Source organism: Trachurus trachurus, assembly GCF_905171665.1.
Source record: "Trachurus trachurus genome assembly, chromosome: 7".
NCBI lineage: Eukaryota > Metazoa > Chordata > Actinopteri > Carangiformes > Carangidae > Trachurus > Trachurus trachurus.
The window spans coordinates 25,716,536-25,735,252 of record NC_139901.1 but is presented as its reverse complement, the minus strand read 5'-3'; the positions used below and the strand labels follow the sequence as shown (position 1 = coordinate 25,735,252).

General features: G+C 41.4%; 1 protein-coding gene across 4 annotated transcripts; it reads right to left on the bottom strand.

The window, feature by feature from the left end:
• Positions 1-196: 196 nt before the first annotated feature.
• LOC310989194 (MYND-type zinc finger-containing chromatin reader ZMYND8-like) lies at positions 197-18,302 on the bottom strand. 4 transcript variants are annotated; one of them, XM_083976167.1, is made up of 21 exons: positions 18,140-18,302; positions 17,807-18,042; positions 12,502-12,572; positions 11,865-12,028; positions 9,864-10,085; positions 9,321-9,434; positions 9,058-9,150; positions 8,887-8,974; positions 8,747-8,802; positions 8,573-8,650; positions 8,363-8,478; positions 7,761-8,236; positions 6,819-6,947; positions 6,472-6,633; positions 5,561-6,073; positions 3,975-4,538; positions 3,721-3,869; positions 3,550-3,630; positions 3,359-3,437; positions 2,964-3,206; positions 198-1,969 (listed from the first exon to the last, which is right to left on the bottom strand). In XM_083976167.1, exons 2-21 carry the CDS (start codon positions 17,818-17,820, stop codon positions 1,788-1,790), a joined length of 3,594 nt encoding a protein of 1,197 aa, XP_083832293.1. In that variant the 5' UTR covers positions 17,821-18,042; positions 18,140-18,302; the 3' UTR covers positions 198-1,787. The 4 variants fall into 4 exon arrangements, with proteins under 4 accessions (XP_083832296.1, XP_083832293.1, XP_083832294.1 ...); XM_083976168.1 differs by having other exon boundaries at positions 18,136-18,276; XM_083976169.1 differs by having other exon boundaries at positions 202-1,969; positions 2,967-3,206; positions 18,140-18,301.
• Between the last annotated feature and the right edge of the window lie 415 nt (positions 18,303-18,717).

Below are 18,717 nucleotides of genomic sequence, written 5' to 3'. Positions count from 1 at the left end.
GCGGAAAGTAACGTGGTTGGTCTGTTAATCATGTTTCATGTTTAATCATGTCAACTTTTCTTTCTTTTTTTATTTATTCACTTAGTTTTATTGGCATATTTGCATGGAGTCACAGTCAAGTTGTACAAGCAAACAAATTAAGTCGGGTTTTTTTTGTATTCAACACATTGTTCAAACATTGCAGGACTATTTGACCATTTTCAAGATAAATGCCCCAAACATTGATTATTTTGTCAAGCTTCTTCAAATATCTCACAGCAGTCTCTTATAAAACAGCCAATATTTGACATTTCTGCACACAAAATTACATAAATATTTATAGAACAATCATGATGAGAGATTCATTTTGACTCAACTTTGCATTGGTAATAGAGTGAAGGAAGAGTTATCCTAGGTTTTGCGTCAAATTTACCCAGAAGTTGTATGGCACTGTGTAGTTAAAAATACGTTGAATATTATATGTCATTGTAATTTAAAACTTCAAATGAATATCAGTGAGTGGACTACTTTAACAAACCCCTTGGCTTGTACAAAGTCCGCAACATATTATGTGGAGTTAAGAAAGAAGAAAGCAAAGGTAAACAACAGTTTCCTGTTTGATTGATCTACAGTCAAAGTCTGAATGAATCACAGTATACAATGTGCACAATAGTAATCCAAGTAAACTATTTTCTATTCATGATGGATGTTTGATTTTTCACCTCTGACAACAAATTTAACCGAGAAAGACCAAACTGATCAGAGCATTTTTATTTTTGCTTCACGAGTCCATATATTGTATGTACAATATGTAAACAAGTACGTGACACAAGCTCAAAACATACATGCTCACAACAAAGAATATCCAGCCAAAATGCAGTTTCTATTTATACCTACCCAGTTCATAGACACAGTCTGACCAGGATTTTACATCAGCTTTGGATAACCGGTTAAACAGAGACTTCGCTCAGCGCTGACATTCATGTGAAGTAATTTATTTTCAAATAACCTTTTTTTTTAGACACATAGAAATGTGATTTCATTAAACATACTATAAAACATATAACACTATAAATATTGTTCAGTTATTTTCTTACAAAACCTTTGTACAGTTTTAATTTTTTTAGTTATTTTTTAATAAATCACAGATATTTTTATGTAGGCCTATACAATGTGGAACAACAATACAAAACTGGTATGAGCCGAAAATGTCACCGCTGACACGAAGAGGACATGGATAAAAACACAATGTTTTCATTTGCATGACTCGAAATACCCCAGTTTGACATGAGGAGGACATGGTTTAAAAAGTAAAGATGAAACTTGCATAACTCAAAATACCTCTGGTGGCACCATGATGAGTGAGTATCAACTGTTGATGGCTGTTTTCAATAATATGGAGAACAATCAACACAATTAAAACCACCATGAAGCACTTAAGAGCAGCACTGAAAGTGATAATGTAGCACATATTCTGTGTGGTGATACAATCTTGCTCAGATTTGAAACAAAGTGGTAACAGAGCTATAACATAAAACTACAGTATGAAAACATACAGACTCACATTTTATTTCTCAAGACAGACTACTTTCACATGGTAAATCCACCTGGACACAGATTCGTCGGAACTGTAAAATGAGGGATGAACCAAAAGATGTCAGATGTACATGTGGGAATGGAGATATCAAAGTGATTTGTCGCAGACGTGCAGGCCTTCAAGCACCATCAAGTCTGACGCCACAACGTTTTGACGCCACGAGCCCTACAGCGGCCTTGCAGAATCTGCTAGAGTTTCTGTAGCGTAGCGGTTAGGTCACAGTAACAGCAGCACTGTCCTTACTCTTGTCCATATATGTGGGGGAGTTGCTTTTGTCTGATATGGATCCTGCTCCTGCGGGGGTCAGGGTCTGTGTGGCAGGAGAGTGACCTGGTGGTTTGACCGAAGGGTCCGAGTTGGACTCTGCCTCCGGCTCCTGTTGTGACCCTGAGGCTGGAAGGAAAACAAAGACAGAAGATGAGGAGATGGACACTACATAGCTACTTATTCCACAGGTTGGATAAGGGAATGGGTTGTGTACACAAAACTTAATGATCAGTGAACCTATTTCTATTTATTACTGAAGAGTGACGCTATTCTTGGTTAATATGGATACACCACATTGCCTTTTCATAATTTCATATTCATTCAAACTCAAGTATACAATAGGGAAGTTTTTGTCTCGCCACATTTTAATGATATTGAAAAAACTGTCTGAATAACCTAGAAAATATTATTATTTAGTAACAAAGAATCAGTCTCACGTCAGAATTACATGAGTGTAGGAAAAATAACTTGGCTGGTAGATCCACAGCTCTCTTTCAAAGGCAAAGACCTACTGTATATAATTACAGTAGTATGGTATAGTGAGTGTGTCAAGTCAAGAAGTCAAGTCAAACTTCAATTATAAAGCACATTTAAATAAACCAAAGTGAAGTGCTTTGCAGGACCAAAAAAAAAGAGGAAGTGAACACATACTGTATGTAGGACATGACATAAAAAAGCCAAGAAAAAGACAGTCATCAATGTCCAATGATTTTCATATTTTCATTATAAAATGGTTTCATGTGAGAAGAAACCTCCACTCTAACAATACATAATGTAAACTATATATAGACTACAGGACACAACTCCTGTTCTTCCTCTTCTATGTGTCAAACAAGATTTTAGTTTTGTGTCACAGAGGTAGATACACATACGGGTGCATCAGCTGAAGCTGAAACTGAAAAAAGTAACTGAAGAGAAGAAGCCATTCAAGCTGAACACAACCCTAAGTTCCCTTTGGTTTTATTCTTTCCTGCCTGTAAATGCTGTATAAATAAACTTGAGCATAATGGGGTTTTTTATTGGTATTTTTTCTCTTCTTTGTTAGACTCAATTAAAAACAATCTAAAAGACAACCCCCCTCCATATAATTAGGAACATTTAAAATTGTGTTGATCCTTACTACCTGACTGTGTGCAGGACTTCATGTGCTCTGGCCAGTGGGCTTGTTGACAGGGGTAATCACAGTAACTGGTATTCCAGCAGCAGTAGAAGATGGCCTCTTTCCTGCAGTTCGCGCACCACTGTTTCTTCTTGGTCTCGTCCACTGCCTGTTGCTTCTCCAACTCCGTCTGCTTCTTCACCTCAGCCACTAACCGTTCTCTTTCCTGCTCCAGACTCTGCCTCATCTCCGCCATCGTCAGTTCTGTGTTTTAAATCAGACAAACACAAATATCTCAAAACTATGCAGAAAAGAGACACCTGTAACCGTGTGATGTTCAGGTAAATACTGGGTTAGTGTTGAGTAAATTTATTTATAGGTGTAATAATGACACAAGCTGGAAGTGGGAAACTCACCGAGATTGTGCTTCATTTCTGATAACTCTTGCTGATGTAACCACTGGAGCTTTTCTATCTCTATCCTTAACCGTCGAATCTGTAGGAGGTGGGAACAAAAACAAAAAAAACACAGTCATTATAATCCCTCACACATTGCAGAGTATTATGATGACACACTAAAAAGCCCCCATGTTTATGTCACTATCTACCTCTGCAATTGTGTTTCCTGATGTGCTTTTGGAAAGGTCGTTGTAGATTTCAGTCATCGTCCCCTTTATTGTGTCCATGATCTGCAAAGTTTTGCCAAAAGACGTGTGATATTAGTCGACCATTTTAATGGCTTTCATCACTTTAACATTCAGCAGGAAACCTGAACTTACTTTGTTTGTGTACTTGGCTATATCTGCAGCCACATCAGCAGAGCCTGTGGGGATCTGTAAATCTCCAGACGTGTAAGAAGAGGAGCTACCAGATGTGGCCTGGCCAGTTGTGGATGAGGATGACGGCTGAGCCGGGTCTTTTTGTTGCACTTGGGGGGATAAAAGGTGGAAAAGGGGGGAAATTATAAATCTTTCAATTCATTGTTTCTGTATTGTGTTGCATTAAGTGCTCAGATGAATGCTTATGCTCATACCCTTTACTGCTTGTCTGGTCTGATAGCGGGTACTGGAGGAGTTCTGTTGTGACTGCAGCTGCTGCTGCTGCTGTGGGCTACGCGTTTGCCCCTGAGTCTGGGCCGGGGGCTGCGCCGGGGTCTGCGCTGGGGTCTGCGCTGGCGACTGCTCACCATGCTGCTGCTGCCTCTGCACCTTCTGCATGTGCCACTTCTGTGAGGACGTCTGAAACTTAGTGGGATTCCAAACCACTGCCCGCTGCACAGCCTGAGTCGTCTCTTTGGGCAGTAGAGGGCGCTGTTTCTTTAGAGCTGCAGGTACTGGGGATGTTGCTGAGGCTGAGGTGGAGGCAGGAGAGGGAGCGCCGGTGGGTCCGCTGCTGCTGCTGCTGCTGCTGCTGCTGCTGCTGTTGGTGGTGGTGTTAGCGGTGTTAGCGGCAGCGGCGGCGGCTGCACTGGACTGACCAGAAGCTGCAGTGGAAACCAGGTTGAGAGCTGCTGTGATGGCAGGTTGTAAGGAGTCTTTGAGGTTGGAGGCAGCTTCCCGTGACGGTGCCGCTGCTGTAGCAGATGAAGGTGGTTTACCTGGGCAGAAAGAAACACTGCTCCTTCAGAGGGAGACACTCTAGATTTTTATATCAGCCAAGAATAGTAAATAAGACTTTTAAAGTGTCATGGATTATATTTGTCCTCAAGGAACAGGATGTTAAAGTCAACTGCAGAATTTGAAATTATTTTATCCATAAGTGTTTAGAGATGAAACTGAGTACACTGTATTTAGGAAAATGCGACAATTTGTGTATTTACTGTAGGTTGTGTATTTCTTATTTTTATCCAGTGTATTTTTCATTGAGAATAACTGTTTTTTGTAAACATATAAAATAAAAATACAGTGGTAATGATTTGTACACGTAGAATCTATGGGGATGTATCATTCACATAATTTGTCAATGAAGTGTACACTACTCACAAAAAGTTAGGGATATTTGACAAGAATATCTCTATAAAATGTTCATGCTACAGTGATATTCTATCATGCAAGCCTTTTAAGTAGAAGGATGCAATGGTAATTTCTTTATCTCAAACAAAAGCTAACAACAGTGGTGGCTAATAGCACAACAAAAATCTCAATGTCTCAATAACTTGATCAGTTTGATCAACGTGTTGTCTTGGTTTAATGATGTCAACATGTGAACATGGTGGAGAGGAGAGGGAGAGAGAAGAGGACTGTCTACAAATTGTCATTGAACCAGAACATTTAGTGGTTCAATGACAACTGAACCACTAAATCAGACGGTGCTTGTGATTTTTGTGGTTACTCACCTTGTTAGAGAACAGCATGTTATTCAATAAGTACTGAAACACTGAACAATTGGACATGTGCATTCAAAAGTTTAGAGAAGGTTAAATTAAGTTCACCTGTAAAGGTTATAGTGCATTTTAGGTGCATTCTGAAATTTAATCCAAAAGCCAAACATCCCTAACTTTTTGTGAGTAGGGTATGTCAGTATGAGACCAAAAAACAGTAAGAATCAACCTGACAAAGACAAGATAATGTCATAATGAAAGTCAGAGAAATGCAACACAGTTGATCATTAAGGCCTCACCTTCCAACTTGGCAACATTAGACTCTTTGGGAGTTTTGGCAACAGAGGCCCCCGGCTCTCTCCTCGCCCTCTTCGAATCACGGCCTCCATGTTCATCCCCCAGGTCGATCACCAGCTCTCGTTCAGAGTCAGAGTCGTGCTCGCCCGCCGCTGTTGCAGCAGCTGCTCTGCCCTCCTCTGGAGCTTTGGGCTTTTCAGTGACGGGCTGAGACTGGGGCGTCCTGGGTTTGTCCTGCAGGTCCCTCTCTGGGCCGTTGCTGCTCTGTTTCTCTTTGAGAAGGGGTTCAGGGGCGGCTTTATCCCCCGTCCCCGTTACTCCCTCCTTGTTCTCTCTGTCTGTGTGTCCTTTAGGCCTTTTTTTCTCCGACTTGTCTTTGTCGTCTTGGGCGGAGCTCTTTGGCTTGTGTTCCTCGTCGCTGAGATACTCACTGTCACTTGAGTCAGATTTCTCAGAGTCTTCAGAGTCGCTGTGATCCACACCTTTATACACATCTTCAGAAATCTCATCTATCCCTGTGTGGAGAAACATACATTCATGATGTATTTTTAAACAGGTGAAAGACTTTTAATCAAAGTTGACCATGAATGTTTACAGTGAGGTCAACAACATCTATAACATCTTTCACAATGCCAATGTTTGGGGTTAATTTCTAATAATTCATCACCACAAAAAAAGCTTTTTCTAATTAAATCTAAAAATAGGCAAACTGTCACAACATTCATAATTTATTGCAACAACAATCAAAAATCTCAGTATCATAAGACAAACTTGAAATATTCATGAAATGACTGTAAGGTGTAACTGCATTTTAGTCACTATCAAGAAGCAACAAGATACAAGATAAACACTGAGGGTTGTGAGCCATAAAAAATCAAAGAAATAAAAAGGGACAGGGTGATTGTGTATGTACCGAGCTGTGCCTTGCAGCTTTCAATAGTCTTGTCCAGGCTCCGGATGTGTCTCTTTGGAGTATGCTGAGCAGCTGACCCTTGTTGTTGCTGATGTTGTTGTTGCTGCTGCTGCTGCACACTCTCACTCAGCTCCTTCAGATCCATTTCAGCCTTCACTCGATCTACAACAAACAGGTCATCGTTCAATTTCACTGCAATTTCTTCTCTCTTTATTTCTCTTTAACAGTACTGGCTCTTTTGACAGAGGACAGACTCAAGATTTGGGACTCATTCATTTTCACTCATGCCTGATTCTGATTATTTAATGGCTATAATAATGACTGTGTGACAAGTCATTTGTACTGACCCAAATTGAGATTAAGGATGCCACCTGAGCCTGTTGTCCTCTCTTGCTTCGGCACCAGTCCAGGTTTAAAGGGCTTCGGGCTGCCTGTTACACTGCCTGCAGGACCCATCTTTCCCGAGACAGGAGACGCTGCAACCACAACAAACATATTTCAACTTAACCCCGTCTGTGACATTCCTCTCCCCTTCAACAATCTACTGTTGACATTTTCACTTAGATAACAACCACCTCTGAGTTGGTAGTACACTACCTACCAAGTTTGGATTGTGCAATCACACAGTCAACATGTCTTTAAAGGTTTTTTGGGCGTTGTCTATTTGCCATTTTAAGGACAGTGATAATTTCCCCACATGCAAATGTTCTACTAAAACAAGTATGACACCGTTTTGCAGAGCTATTGCCACTGCATCGGTGCCCACGTTGATCTAAAGACATGGAAACCAGCCAGAGTGTTCCAGCACTGACACAGTGCTGTGGAGGTGGGTATGTACGTATGTATGCAGGTATCTATTTAGGGGATGTGTGACATTTATGACCTGTAAATGGAACCATATAATTCATCTGGAGTTGAATTATTCCAAAATCCCCTTCATTCACAACAGTCTCTTCTGCTGTAAAACACTTAATTGTGTTCATCAACTGCAATCTATCTATGCTTTGTGAAGTGAAGACGAAGAAGAAGAGTTATTTTATTTAACACCTGCCGCAGTTGATGATGCTATGACAGCAGGGAAGATGAAGCACTTACTTTCTACTATTTGTAGACTAGACAGGTAAACAATGAGCTGAGAATCAGTATAAAACTCTTTGAAACTGAGATAGAGGTAATAAGTCGCTGCAGTTTCAATACTGTGAACAACCTTTTTTCACATTGACAAAGTTCTTTCAGCTTGTCATGATATACTATATCAGTTTGTATTATAGAAAATATCATTAATTTACCAGTGCAGTCCATTGATTCCTCTCCAGTGCTGTAGTGGAAGGCAGGATTCCTGCTGGGCTTTTCCATGTCCTGCTCCCCGTCCGACCCCGTGTGAACTGAGGAGTTGGTGCTCATGGGAGAGCGAGGCATGTCCGTCATGGAGACCCTCCGACTCATACCACCCGGCGTAGAGCTCTTGCCGAGGACCATCTTAGGCGATGCAGTTATATCAAAGTTGAAGCGAAGTTTGTCCACCTTCTCTGTCTTCACTGTTCCAGCGCTGGGATTGGCTGGGTCCAGAAGCATCTGTAGCTGGTTGTTGGGTGTGTACGGAGTACGGAAGGGTGCATAGTTGAAGACCCCAAATTTCTTGCGAATGTTTTCCACATAGACCTCCATCTCCTGCATTGCGCTGTTGAAAATGCTCTTTGTCTTTTTTACGGAGAAGGGGATCTCTTTGGACATGAGGTAGCAGTTGTTGATGGGGACCCAGGCCCTGTGTGAAACCCCAGCAAAAAATACAATATAAAACATTTTCCACATTAGTACCAGATCATTCTTAGTCTGACAGCCTTTATTATAATACAATGTGGTCATCTTTGTGCTCAAAAGTTAATCTCACCTGTCATGTTGCCCAAAGAACCGTGCGTCCACCTGCCCATCCTTTTCTCTAAGTGCTTTTGCTGGCCAGAAAGGGAAACCCTTCAGTTTTGCCCAGACCAGGGGGTGTGGTTGACTCTATAGGGGAACAAAGAAATTTTAATTGTCTCACTCTCTCTACAGTGTTAAGTATATGTATAAACAGTGTTTAAATACAATATTTAAGACCTACACATGGCTCACAAAACCAGTTGTCCCTTTTTTGGCATGAAGACAGGTAGCACTCTGGACACACCTCGATCTCATTCATCTAAAACGTATATCAAATAAGAGAGACATATTTAATTTCCGAACTAGAAACATCTGCAGAAACTTCACTAATAGTGAGTTACAGAAGCTTCTTTACCTCATGTTCACAGATCTTGACAATGACTTTCGCAGTTGCAGTAAGTTTGTGGTTACCTGGAATAAAGTCACAAGCTGACTTGATATTTTCTTTTAAATTTAGAAGAAAATGTTTTTTGCTGATATGTCAAATCTGCCTACCTCCATTATAGATGATGCAGTTGTGTAAGATCCATTTCATATCAGCAAGAAAGGCTTCAGTGCAGCCATACATTTTCTTTTTGATATTCTGTGAAAAAGCAAAAATCAAACAAGTCAATTTCAAAGACAAAACATTTTTTTGTGCAAAGCATATTAAATAATTAATGCTACCTTCTCTAAAGTACACAGGTCCATGGGATGAAAGATGTACTCGGCGTAATCTGGGTGCTGCTCCAGAGACACAGGCTTCTGAAAAGGCTCTGTCTGCTCAGATTATACAAATATAAAGAAAAAAAGGAAAAACAGATGCATTAGCCATCATTGGGATATCTAACTTCCTGAACTTTGCTTGACTATCAAACACTCTCTTATAGAGAGAGAATGATTTACAACACCTATAAAACCATGATTAAGTGAATCTTAACAAGTCTTACCCCTGGCTGTTTAATCTTTTGGAGTGCATATTTCAGCAAGTAGGACAGTTGGTCTATTGTCAGCATTGTCATTGCTTTGCTCTGGGTTTCAATGCATTCAGCAACCGTTATTTTCTGCAACAAAAACAAAAATGATTCATGACATAAATGCCAATATAATGAATGAAACAAAGAAACATCAAGCAAAAAGTCTGAACATTATATAATAATTATATAATAAAAGTCCAGATCATCTACAGTCTTGATTTAGCTTGTTAGATGTGCCAATTAAAAAGACGTGCACGCTAAATTTGATCAAATGTAAAGAGGCAGATTAAAACTTTGATCCTCTGTTTTGCTTGCAGTGGTGTCACACCATGTGTCTTGGAGAGGTGCTTAGCTCACCCTCGGACTAAATTCACTAATTTCTCCCTCCTCTCAAACTGAATGACACATAATCTGACACCCCTTTATTTTATCAACTTAAGCAAGCAAGATTGTGCCTCGAGTGCCACGATCATTTGTGTACACCCACACGAATCACACACGTCTTCAACAAGATACCTCACACTCGGGACAGAACCAGTCGCCCTCGGGCTCGGCTGGTAGTTTGAGGCACTTGGCGTGGTACACCCTGGGGCAGAGCTCACAGCAGAGCACCTGGCCCTCGCGGTGGCACAGCCAGCAGTAGAAGTCATTCCTTCCGTCCTGCGGTACAACATCAACAGGGTCTGTGGTGAGTGCTGGCTGCTTCATATAGTAAAAGGGACCATGTCTTAGCTCTGACTGAAATGCAGGCAAGAAAAAACAGGGGGGCAGGTTTCAAAAAAACACGCAGGAACACAAAAAAGGTGCAGTGCAACAGAAACAACAAGGCAGCAGTCAGTTGGGGTTAGCAGGGTAAGCAGCATAGAGGACAATAAAGGGCAATGAACCCAACACAAAACTATTTCTCTTTATCAAATACAGTATACAGCAAAACAATATGCCTCTTGTCAATATCTCTAAAATGTCAACATGTGTCCATTTAATAAAACCAGAAATGTTTGATAACTGGGAATTTTCATTAAAGTAAAGTATCAGCTGCAACAAAAGTCAGCACACCCATCATTGCAACTACTTTCTTAAAGTACTACTACTACTACTACTACTTGGCTGGGTCGTGGTTTTCACATTTCTCTTCTTTAAAATTCCTCTGTGATTTTGTCATGTTGGAAAATCTGGACCCCTCCTGCCAAGCTTCTCCAGACTGGGAGTCATCTTTTCATTTGGTATTTGGCTATAAAAACACAGATTCATTGACGTGGTTCAGGTAATTTGTCAAACCGAGGTGTCAACTTGGTCATGCAGTTTTTCCAGATGTAACCAAATTTGTTGCAGTGATCGCTTTCGTTGTACTGAGGCTTGGCTCATACATTTCAATGTAGAAAATACTCAAATTCAAATTAATCTGATTCTGGTAAGATGACACAGCTTTGAGTCCTTTGACATTTTAGTGATACAAGACAGGGGTCAGTTACTATTGTCTAAACTTGCAGTCATGTGACAGTTTCAGTCAAACCAAACTAACCTAACAGGTTTTAGGGTGTGACCTAAAGCAGCTTGTCTGATTACCTGGGCGTCAACAATGCATAACAATGTTCCTCTAGTAAGACCCAACCACTCTATGCTACAGTACTGAATAAATAGAAATGGATGCATTTGATTTCACAACTCGAAGAAACAATGTTTCACTATTCAAATGATTCTGATCTTACACCAAATGTACGCTCTGTAATTTATCAGTAGTGTTTAACTTTTACTGTCTTTTATTTGATCCTTTTCCAGAATGCCGAGTATGTAATAATTATACCTATTACAAAGGCCTAGAATTATGCTTTAGTCAAAAAGACAAGATATGTCTTTGAACATTATGCAATCAAATAAGGACAAGAGGGAATTACTCGGCACTACATTAATCTGGGAAGAGCACCACAGCCTGTAATACCAAATTAATTTAACATTTAAAAACAGGTAAATAACTGGACATTAATTACCATAAAGTGTTTACATCACATTAACAGAGTAACAAAAGTATCCTGTTGACCATGCATACATAACAGAGTCTAAGTAACCTACACAAGATATTTCCAGTCTTACAGGAAGTCACACCCTTCATACGTGTTCGAATTTCAGCTGTATACTGCAGTCATAATCAAAACTGGCATGTTCTCACAGGCTTTGTGGCACTGTGCCTTTTCATCTGATGCTGCAGTGTGTGCAGCCATAATTTATGTAACTTTGCTAAATCGAATGTCATTCACACACATTGTGGTTTGATTGGCCATCTGTAGACCTTTTTCTCTCTCTCTCTCTCTCTCTCCATTCTTTGGTCTAGTTATTTGTTTATCATATGCACAACATTGTGAATTCCTCTCAGGAGAGACTGGAGGTGTCATCTCCTTGGGAAACTCTACCCGATGGTGTGGGGGTAGAATGAATAGTAAACCTTTCACCTCCAGCACCGTAATCCACAGCTTTTGAGAACACACCAGATTTTGAGGTGAGCAAATATAAGCCCCTTACCTGGTCTTTACTGTTTGGATGGATGGCCCCGGGCTTTTTCTTTTTCTTGAGGGGGCTGGGGGAGGTGTCTGAGGGAGAGTGTCCATTGGAGGAATGGGTGGGACTCGACACCTTCCTCTTCTGTGGTGCTGGTGGTCGTTCTGCTGACCCTGGTGGGTCAGGAACTGGACAGAGAGAGACAGTCGGGTTATCACACAACATAAGAGATGCTTGTTTTGTTCACCACGGGAGACCAATACATTACAAAAGCTTAAGAAGATTATGTAAAAAATAGAAAATAAAAATAAAAACGGGCAGGATGCGCAAATTGAAGCAATTCAGTTTTCAGCAATTTGGTGATCAGACTGTGTTTTTATAATTTGTTCCATCATAATCAAAGAGTTAATTAAAAAAGCTATTAGGAAATTACACATATTGCTTTAAAACATGATAATACAAATGGCCAGAGGCCTCCCTCTAAACCAACTAGACCCAGTGTTGATACTTGACACAAACAGCCAGGGATAATGGATTATCTCTTCACTGCTAAGAGACCGACAAAATACATCACACTGCCCTTGAAACTTGCACTAAATCACCTCTGCATTCTGCGGAGCTGACTCGGCTGATGCGAGGCACTCGGCCTGAAGAGACTTACCTTTGGATCGCACAGATGCATCCATCCCCTCTACCACATCAGACTCCGTCTTTATCTCCTCCTCAGCCAGACTGCAGAGCACCGAACGACAGCAGGCAGGAACACAGAAAGGAAGAGAGGCAAACACAAAGTCAGAAAAGGGTGTTCAGAAACCACAACAGCATAACAGTAAACAAGTGGAACACCACCTAAGGCACCGAGGTCCCAGTGGGTCTGTCAACTGGGAATCTGCACATTTATTTCCACTGATATTGTTTTTTCTCTGGAATTCAGCACATCTCTGCCATATGGTGGCACCAAGTTCGCATCCTTTCCATACTATCAGTGACAAATGAGTCTGAATATGTTCTTTATGTTCCAAGAGAGACGATGGTAACAATCACCATGGCAACACTCCTCTCTGCTAGGCACAAGTTGATATTCACAACACCACATAGGGCCATTTTGGCCAACATTACTCCTGCACCCTCCATCGGTCAGGAGACGGTGCAGCTGTAATATTTTAAGTCTGATTATAGGTTTCCGATCTTTGCTCTGCACTTTGTTTATGACAAAAGGTGAATAGCCCCATAGTAACAAGAAAGCCAACGGGAATTGGTCCATATTACTGGAGGGACGGTGTCTCATGACAATAAGATGTATGCGTGTCTGCCTCCTCTCAAGCCCCTTCAGTGACAACGGGGTTACACACCTGAAGGACTTGGGACCATTCTCAGAGACCAATCTGATTAGTTTCAAAACAGGGTCTGCCTATATGTTTTGGCCCTGCGAGGCATATTTCAGGAGCCACTATCAATCTGTAACTTATAAACTACATATTATATTTAGAGTATAGTCAAACAAAAATGGAATAAAAGTAGATAACGCAACTCAATCCATAGCTCAGAATATGGGCCACATTTACTGCTCCGTTTCCAACATAACCAGACCAATATTAAGCCTTATAGCCTACATCAATAAATCCATACATCGCAAATCACTCACAAAGACAAGAATAGAGCCCTCTCCAACACATATGTCGAGCCCGGGAAAACCCCAGTTGCTCAGGTCTCCAGACCTGCTCTCATCTCATTTCCTGTGTAGGGAAAAGGCACTAGAATAAAGGGGGTCCTGCGATAAATGAAGGTCTTTTGAGTCTTTGGCTCCTCCTTTGTTAGAGCAACAGAGGGCCTTGCTCCAAAGATGTAGCTTTTATTCTCAAGCCCCGAGGAGGAAAACCCTCGCAAGGACCCCTGACAGGTCACACACTTGACCAGTTCATAGCGTTGGCCGCTGCTCTGGTTTCCAGCTTGGACGAGGGCTTCACAGGTTACAACTCAAAGGTCAACCACATCGTGGGATAAGCCTTTTTTTCCTCCTCTTCTGATAGTACGGGAATGTCCTTCATGTCCCCTCCTCCACCCTCATAAAGGGATTCAAGACTAGGTTGATCAAATGTCAGTTCACTGATCGGCACATGATGGTTACTGAAGCAGGACAAACCCAACACCACCACATCAGCTACTAAACCTACACCATTTAAAACGCTAAGTCAACTTTAACAACCTTCACAATCCAAAGCCATAACAGTGAAAAAAAAACACATCTCATCTCTACCAAACCAATGAAATACAAGTACTGGTTTACAGCCAAACCAACACCACAGCTCACAACAACCATCAGGGCTTTTCTAAACAAAATCCTTGTTTTTCCAAACATAAAACCTGATCATTACAGAAAGCTTATCACAGAAAAATAAATGCATCGTGATCTTGTGGTGTCTGAAAAATGACAAACATGGGTTGAGCAGAGTTTCTTTAAAATGTGACACATGGGTATCTTGTTTCAGCCTGCCAACAGTCTCTCTCTCTCTCACACACGCACACATACACACACTCACACCCCCAACCCCTCCGGGGCCTTCCTGTTCCGGACTGAGTGAACAAACGAGGCCCACATGAAAATAAGAAAACGTTAGCCAAGTCACTCTGCTACGTGTACCACAGCCCTGAAAAAAAAAAGAAAAAGAAAAAGAGAGAAGAACATTCGCCATCACCAGGCAGCCCAGAGCTGCTCAACACAAGCTTATATCATATAACACAACTACCAGGAAGACACAGGATGACCAGTAGCAGAGGAGTATGCTGATCCAAAGGGCATTCTCAGTCACAGGAAGCTATGATCCATCACACAAGGAAGAGTTAAGCAAATAAATCCTTTTTAGCAGATTCTGGGATATATTCCAGAGAGAGACCCAGGTTCAAGAAAACAACTGACAGTATTCCCCCCTCTGCAAGTGGTACCTGATGGACAAAAAGGAGACAACACTGAGTCAGTGCCTTTTCAGATTCCACTCCTGTGAGAGACGAGCAGGGTTCTCTCGTCACAGAAAATGGAGGCCACAGCTTGCTCCCCTCCCCCCTCTCCCCCATCCCCCACTCCGAGGCTCAGACTCAGGCACTGGCACATCCATGCAGGAGGACCAGAGAGAGAGAGAGATGTGTGGAGATTATAGTCCAACATTTAAAAAAAAAAAAAACACAGGAAAAACAAAAAACAAGACCATGTCAAGACAAAACCTTGATGGTGGATCACAGAGATACAGAGGAGAAAACACAGAGAGAGAGAGACAGAGAGAGAGAGGGAGACACGGGAAAATCCGGCAAAGCGAGAAACACTCATCTCTCTCCCTCTCTCTCACTCTCTCTCGCTCTTTTTTTTATGTGTTCGATCTTGGCTTCCCTCCTTTCCTAGTGAATACTGCTGTCATAGAATAATTAGATTTCATTTTGAAGAAAGAGAAAACCCAATCCTGTGTGAAATACACCACACTCGGATCCTGGCAGAGCTATTCCCTGATTAAAATGATATACGCACACACACACACACCAAACAGACAGATATCCGAATAAACAGCCACATTGTGTGACAATCCAAGAAAGACATTTAATACAAACATCATATTGCGCTCTTTACTCTGGAACCAGCATTGAAACCATTGACTAGAAAACATCCTACTCAGCCTGCTACACTATTACTAGGTTTTGTAGAGTAACAAGACGCAATGACCAAAAAACCACATACAGACAAATGTAGAAATGCATATCATTATCTTCTGCTCTTCCTGAGAGCATCAAATCAACATAAAAAAAGACACATTTCTTGCCTAACAATCATCCAAAAAATAATTAATCTCAACAACATTAAGATGCCTCGCAACACTGAATCAGCAAATACAGTAAAGTGCTAACATACACAGAATATCCTGTATGAAAAGAGAGATTTGACCTGGATTTTATATAAGGCTGTACAGGGTGAATCAAAGATGGCTGTGGAATTTTCCAGAAGGCCCTTGCTCTCCCTGCTGCTCTCCCTCTGATTGTCAATCTTTAACCTCAACTGCAGCTGCAATTGGCTGGAGGGCCAACAGGGTGGAACATTATTGGTCGGCTGTGCTATGCCACACGGATCACAGTGTGCAGGCTCCCCTCGTCCTTTTAAAATGCTTCTTTTTTTTCCTTTTTTTTTTGCTGCAATGCAGAGATTTCCCCCTGCATTAGACGGTTTATTTTCCTTCAGTTTAGCTTGGCCTTCTTGATTATGACAGTATAAGCCAGAGGGGATTTGAAAAAGGCCTTCAGGGAGATTATATTTGTGGTCATGATGCATAACTCTATGGCTGTGCTATTTTACCTCTGCCGTCCTGGTTATACACCAGCTCAGAAACAGGCCCAGAGGATTTGTTGCACCGCCATAACATTTTGCATTGACGTTTCTAACTAGCAATGTAACATAGTATATACGTATATATATTGCATGCTCATCTATGCCAGGTATTACGCCTTTCTGGTAGAAATGAGCTTTTGGTTTTGGTTTTGTAGAAGGAGTGAACTGGTCTAAGATGAAACACGGATTGTAATGTTGCTATTTTCTGGCTCCCATGTAGATGAAACATACCAAGCCACAAGAAGACACATTACATTCTTTGTCACCCCCACGCAGCTGAGACTGCTAAAATTGTCATAAATGACATGAACAATGCAGTCTTTATGTGTTCCCCTAAAATATATATATGGCATGACTGTTTTGTCTTCTAAACTTTAAGCTACATACAGCAGTTTTCAGAGACTTTGTCATTCTCTCAGCCCTAAAATTGTATTATTACATGTTCAAATGTATTTGTTTTTTAATCTTAAAATAACACACATTGTGCGTATGTATCAGTGACATTTCTGTTTTTGTTAAAATGGAGAAACCCCCTAATTCCAGTCTAAAATAAAGCAAACAGTCAGATGGACGTTTAAACACAGCCAAACATTTCAAATGCTCTCGGGCACTTACATCTATAAATGTAGACAACGTATAAAAACCTGAGAGTCCTGTGTTGTTTCTCTGGCCTGCTGTCTGTTTTTCAAGGGAAAAGCCTGACTGCCCCTGTAAAAATCTCTCTAAACACAAAATGGCCTCAGAGTGGAGGAAGCAGTTTCACAATGCTGCTGTGAAACTGACGTAGCCCTGGTGTGTACACTCAGGGCCTGTGGCTGTAAACAGAGGTAACTTGTTTCTCTGAAACTCATTTCTTAAGGTTGGACTATAAGAAGTGGCAGGGGGATTGCCCTTTGACAAAAGACTTGCTTCATGAGGGTCACCCTTTGACCAGCATGGAGTGTGCTGCCTTTGTACAGTTTATTCTATGCAAAGATTTCTTCAATTATTTATTCATTTTACATCTATATGAAATTATTAGACAGAAACCTGTATTCACTTATGTCCTGTACCCTTGGTTTTTTCCTAACAAACACATCTGTTGCCCCCTGCGTCTAGTCCATGGCCTGGCATGACACACAAGAAAGCAGCAGAGAGCCAATCTACTTACAAAGGGTACATAATACCCCCTCCTCCACTCCTGCCCATCCCTCATTCTTTCTCTGCCAGGCTATACAACACAAGACTGCCACAACAGAAAGGAGATGTGGGTGCCATTTTTTTGAATCTAACTCTCTTTTGCATTATAAAAAAAGGAAAAGGATTTGCCATGGTCCACTCTGCCTCCCTGTATGGCAGCCTGGTTGTCTGGGGCACCCATGTGACCCTGAGACACAGAGAGAGAGCAAGGGTGAGAGTCGTTACCCAACCCCCCACCCTTCTCCACAGCACTGTGGAAGAGAGGCCTGGCAAGGCCTCCAATCCACCCCAGCTCCTCCTCCTGCACACTAAACTGATTTTAAGGTGTGCACGTTCATCATGAGAAACTAACATTCACCACAACAAGAAGAAGGAAGCCATGTTGTTATCAGAGAGTTGAGATAAAAAAGACAGAGCTTACCTCTGTGGATGCATGGCTGCCTGACACACTGTTATGTCAACACTTATAAAACATGGAGGACACTCTCAGCCCTCAGTCGGGGAAGGCTCCGCTCTTCAGGCAAGGCGATCAGGCCCCAGTGATGTTAGCCAGATCCTGACTGGTCGCTTTCCTTGCAGGCGAGATACAAGGCCGCGTCTGATTGGCTGAAATGTTTCCTGAGTAATTATCTTTGTTCAGTGCAGGCAGGGGCAGCACTGTGAGTGTCAGAGACAGGGGAAGAAAAATAAGCACAGAGCTAGGCCTAAAACCACAAAATAACATGATCAATATGAGTAGTTTTGACATACAAACCCCGTATCATAGTGTTTTGAAGCCTCCATGTGTAGAATCTGCCGGTTGTTGTCTTATTTGAAGGCTTTAGGAGTAGAAATGGCAGCATGTAGAGTGTGAGCAGCAGGACACCATGGCTTCTCAGCACAAGCCTCCATTTTTTTTTATGTGGAGTGGGCCTTTGTTTAAACTCCTCCCTCCCTCTTGGCCGTTTCCAGAGAAAAGACAGGGCTATTGCTCCTCAACTAGTTTTGCATTTCAGTCTGCAAGAGAAAATAAAAGGAGATAGAATGAGTTAATATAGTATCTAATAGAAATAGACTCACCTTTTTATTTAACATTATTTTACCATTGCTGTTGTTGTTAACAGCTTAATATATAATGACCCAGTGACAGTTAACAAACACACAAAATCTATGTACGAGCCTGTGTTTAGCTGACTGAAATGAAATGAATTAGAAAACATGCATGTACCCATCTCCTCCTCTATAAGAACAAAGCCTAGAAATAAAAGACTGATTTTGAGAACAGGGCGTCCTCTTTGAGGCTTAGGCTTGAACAGTCATCATCCATAATTAAACAGACCTGAATAAAGCACC

Coding starts and splice junctions, on each gene's coding strand:
- LOC310989194 (XM_083976167.1), bottom strand. Junction 4,539..5,560: donor TAATGTTGCCAAGTTGGAAG/GTGAGGCCTTAA, acceptor CTTTCTGCCCAG/GTAAACCACCTTCATCTGCT. Junction 1,970..2,963: donor GTCCTGCACACAGTCAGGTA/GTAAGGATCAAC, acceptor TTTTCCTTCCAG/CCTCAGGGTCACAACAGGAG.